General features: G+C 41.3%; 1 protein-coding gene across 1 annotated transcript; it reads right to left on the bottom strand.

Annotated features, from left to right (window-relative positions):
* Positions 1-1538: 1538 nt before the first annotated feature.
* LOC122743339 (translocon-associated protein subunit delta-like) lies at positions 1539-2010 on the bottom strand. Its single transcript, XM_043988210.1, has one exon. The coding sequence runs from the start codon at positions 1983-1985 to the stop codon at positions 1581-1583; it is 405 nt and encodes a 134-aa protein (XP_043844145.1). The 5' UTR covers positions 1986-2010; the 3' UTR covers positions 1539-1580.
* Between the last annotated feature and the right edge of the window lie 3100 nt (positions 2011-5110).

The following is a 5110-nucleotide window of genomic DNA, read 5'->3' on the forward strand; positions in this document are numbered from 1 at the left end:
TGAGGGAAGTTAGGAACTAGATGGCAAGGAAGAAATGATTATAGTCGCTTTATGTAGTCCATGCTGGGACTAGCACAGTACTGACAGCAGCCCCAGTGGGACCTGAGGCAGCAAGATGCAGGGTTAGGTTTTTTCCTGAGTTCCTGAGCAAAATGCCTGAATATCTGAACCGTGTTCCCACTGTAATGAGAAATGTCAATATTCTCTCTAATTGCAGTGCCAAGAAGCCTCTACACTGAAGATTTGCTACTATGGAAATATGTAAAAGAAACTAACTCAGGTCGCCCACACAAGCTCCCTCGATTCTCCTGTGATTGATTGAGTTTCTACTACCTCTTCTACTTAGGTGGGAGGTAGAAGGGTTATTTGGAGAGTGGTGAAAATACTCCTAACCTACCTGGATGTCTTTTTTATGTATCAAGAGGCATTTGGGAGTAGAGAAGGACTGAGTATGTAACCTGGAGGTTAAGAGGGTCAGTGCATTCTGGGCATGATGTAAAGAGTGTTTTCTTTTACCCCACTTTCCTGATTTTATGCCCTGTTTCTATTTTAAGTAAATTGCCCTTTCCCACAGCTATAGTGTGATGTTAGGTGATTAGCATAGCAACTGTTCAAATGGAGAAAATTCAGAGAAAGAAAAGTAATAATGGGGGCTCAGCATTCATTTGAATAGATATGAACACAAATTGAGTTTTCCAAAAGTAGTGGAAGGGACCTTTTACAAGTATAACTGAAGAGAGTACTTTATTTAACTATACTCTGATTACTGTCATGCAAGGCATAGTCAGGACTTGCTTAATGTTAGATGTATATTAGGGAGATAGATTAGGGAGTCTATAAGGGAGATGGATCTATGCTCAGTGTCATACACTGTCATGGACACTGTCATAGAGCATGTCCTATAGAGAGTTTAAATGGAAGAGGGTATCTCTATAGATGATGAGATCCTTTAGATGCTGTTTGTGGCTAAGTTTATACTGATTACTTTGAACTCCAAAATGTTATCCAAAGTTGCTCAGAAGAGATTGGCTTAAAAATCTATACTTAAAAGCTTAATGGGTAAAAAATGTCCATTTGATAGCCAGCCTATTGAGTTAGCATATCATAAGATTGGGGAAATGTATATTGGAAAAGGAATTGGATCAGTCATGTAGTGAGACTGAGGGGGAACAAACAGATGAAATGCTGACGTGGGAAATGGACACTTAGAAAAGATAAAAATACCTCGAGCCGGAGTTCTTAAGCTAGTGTCTGTGAGTTGAAAAAAAAAATTATTTTATAACAATATTTCAAGATAATTGCTTTCACTTGTAGTCTTATGTATTTTATTTTGTGGGTTTGTTTTTTTCCCCAGTAACAAACCCTTTTATTTTGCATGAAGATAAACGTCTAGGGGCAGTTAGGTGGCGCAGTGGATAGAGCACCGGCCCTGGATCCAGGAGGACCTGAGTTCAAATCCGGCCTCAGACACTTAACACTTACTAGCTGTGTGACCCTGGGCAAGTCACTTAACTCCAATTGCCTCACTAAAAAAAAAAATCAAGATAAACGTCTATGCAGGGAAGCCCAATTCATATGGCTCAGGCCTGAATGTTGCTTTTGGCACTGAAAGCCATGTAATAGATCACCATGCCGATCATTGCAGCCAGCACCTCGGTAGAGACCCACGGCCCATTCCAGGGACCCCGGTGATCCACGCTGACTGTGAACAAGGGTCTAATGGCTGAAACATCCCCATTGCTTCTCTGGGCCTTTCTCAGAAGACTGTAGGATTCTTCATCAAAGAATTTGACTTCATAGGTTCCAGAATGGGCACGCCTATGTTCCAAGCTCCAGGATACCTGATAGCGCCCAATATCCTGGCCACGAGTCACTGGAAACTGCTTTCCATTAACGTCAGCATAGAGGGCTACATTCTGTGCCCCATTCTTGCACATCAAAGAGATCTCAACGATGAAAACAGTCTCAGTGGAAATGACCCGCATCGGAGGTGGTGTAGGAGGAAGGAGTAATCACAGGATCAGTGCAGGGCTCAGCTGAGCAGGCCGAGAGCCCGATGAGGAACAGCAGGAGGAGCAGGACTCGGCGGAGGCCGGGGCGGGCTCCAGGGAGGCCGCCATCAGCTCCCTCCGGCGCGGGCGGGAAAGAGAGAGTATTTTGTGTTTTTAAACAGAGTGCTCTAAGAAAGGTGCCCTAGTCTTCACTCAACCATGACAGGGGTCCAAAACACAAACATGGTTCAGAATCCCTGAATTAAAAGAAGGCCTAGGGGCAGCTAGATGGCGCAGTGGATAGAGCACCGGCCCTGGAGTCAGGAGTACCTGAGTTCAAATCTGGCCTCAGACACTTAACACTAGCTGTGTGACCCTGGGCAAGTCACTTAACCCCAATTGCCTCACTAAAAAGAAATAAGTAAATAAATAGATAGATAAATAGATAAATAAGTAAGTAAATAAATAAGAAGGCCTCAAGAACAGTGGCTGGGTTCTCTGTGAAGGAATTTTGGGAGAACATAGATGTGAATCACATTAGATAAGAAAATATGTATGGACTTTTATTTGCATCACTGTAGGGAATACCCTCATCAGTGACAACACAAATCTATTTAAGTAAGTGAGTATATAGCCCTTGAGATTTTATTCAAGTTATTACAAATTGATTTGGATAAAGCGATATATGTCATTCTTATCAAATGTGTGGATGACAAGAAGCTAGAAGGAAGAGCTAATAGGTTGGATGGCCAAATTGCTATCCCAGATGTTCTAGGAGAGATAAGATAGTACCCTGAATTTAATAGCACATTGTATATGTGTAATAAATCCTTATTGATAAACTAGTTGGTTGATAATAAGATAAAATTTATCAGGGATAAATATAAAGTCTTGTGTTTGGATACTCCTCCCTTTCCCTTATCAACTCAAGTCCAGAATAGGGGAATTATGACTGGACAACAGTGAGTGTGTGTGTGTGTGTGTGTGTGTGTGTGCATGTGTATGATTTTTCAATTTTAGTAGATGACAAGCCCAATGAGTAAATAATAATTAAAAAATATTAATTTGATCTTTGCCTGTGTAGAAGCATGATATAATATTCAAAATGAGTAGGATGTATTCTGCCCAGGTTAGACCCCATACACAGTATTGTGTTTAGTTCTGTTTGATACATTTTAGGTAGGAAAATGACATGCTAGAGCAGTACAGAGTATCATGGGTATGTGCATGGTGGTCCTTAGGTATTCCTCAATAAAGAATTACATTCTTGCACATAGTCCAATTAGAATTAAAGTCATCTTTATTTGGTGCTAGGGAAAGTGACTGAGTGGGAAGTCAAAGACTTTACCCCTGGAGAGGAGAGCTTAGAAACATTAGCCTCCTAGAACAGAGTGTGGTAAAAATTATTTGTGATAAAGTTATTATTGCCATTTTTAGTTGACTCATTTGGGAGGGGCCATACCTGGCCCACCCTGAGGTCACGTATGCTACTGAGGTCAGAAGGAGAACTCTCCATAGGCAGTTTTTGAAGGACCTCCCCATTTGGGGGAGGAAAGATTGAACGCTCCCTGAAGGGAAGAGGAGGCTCTTCCAGAACACTAGGGCTCTTCCAGAATGCGCTCTCTCTCTGGCGGCTGCTCTCTCAGATTGCTCCCCTTCCAGTGGTGGTACAAGTTCTCTCACTCTCGGGCGGCTGCTTTTTCCTGGTGGTGTGCAACTGTAGACTGTCCAGGTGTTGGTGAGTTAATTATGGAAAACCCTAAATTCCTTTGAACTAGCTTAATTGGAAATGGTCTGGGGATTGAATAGATTAAGTTTAGAGTTAAGAGTATTTATCTGTATTTCTATTTTCCTATTTTATTTTTTTTTAATTAAAAAAAGTGTTTTTTTATTTTAGTGAGGCAATTGGGTTAAATGACTTGCCCAGGGTCACATAGCTAGTAAGTGTTAAGTGTCTGAGGCCGGATTTAAACTCAGGTACTCCTGACTCCAGGGCTGGTGCTCTATCCACTGCGCCATCTAGCTGCCCCCCCCCATTTTCTTATCTTTGATTTTTATTAGTTTCACCTTTGTTGTTTAATTAATTCCCAAGAAATAAAATCTGATCCTTCTGTGAATTAAAGCTTGAAGGCTCCTTTCTTATTGGCCTGGGAGAAATATCTAAAAAGGGCAGTTCAGAGGGGATGGTGAACCTAAAAGTTCCCTCATTATTTCTGGGGCCCCTATATTAAGGAGAGTCACCCAAATAACGCTATGTATATCAAATTTTGGCCCTCAGAAGAGGGAAGGCAAAAGCTTTTGTAGAGGATAGATGGGGTATCCACTTGAAAACTGGAAAGTTCCCTTTTGGGGTGGAATGGGGAAAGCTTGTCATATTCTTGAGAGTTGAGGAGGATTTTTTTTGAAATGATGGTCCTGACCTTTGGGGTAATCTCTGTCTTCTGGCTCTGGTCAGGTAGTAGCCACACCTAATTGATTTTCTCACTATAGAATTTTATCTCCCCATACTTCTTAAGTATATCTGTCCTGATATTGGCCAATCTAAACTTTAATAGTCCCTTGATTCTTGGACATGTCTATCCTGTTATCTGGTCTTCTTTGGTTTTGCTTCTCACAGGAGAAACTTCTAATTTATCTCAAGCCTCATGTCAAGAGGACAGTGGACACGATGGTGAAAGGACAGGAGGATCTGCCATATAAAAGTGCTGGATTTGGAATCAGAAGGCCTGGATTTGAATCCTGACTCATCATTTAATACAGTATGTGTTGGCATGTCACTGCTCCTTTGTGGTCCCGGTTTCCTTATCTACAAAATGAGTAGGTTGTACTAGATGAACTCTAAGATCTCTTTCAGTTCTAAATCTATGATTTGGCCATTTTTATTCTAGAGTTAGAATTACCTGGTGGTAATGTTGGGGATGGGAGAGGGGAAAAGAAAGGCAGAGAGAAGAGGGAATAAGATGGTTAGCTTCAAGAATTGCTCTTGATTCCAGAATCTATAAACCTGGAGAGTAATACAATAAAAAAGGACAATGACTCTGGAGTCAGAGGTTCTAAGTTTAAATTCTGCTGTGCTTAATACCTGTGTGACTGGGTGAATCCCTTATCCTCCCTGTGCC

This window comes from Dromiciops gliroides, chromosome 2 (assembly GCF_019393635.1).
Source record: "Dromiciops gliroides isolate mDroGli1 chromosome 2, mDroGli1.pri, whole genome shotgun sequence".
Taxonomy (NCBI): Eukaryota; Metazoa; Chordata; class Mammalia; order Microbiotheria; family Microbiotheriidae; genus Dromiciops; species Dromiciops gliroides.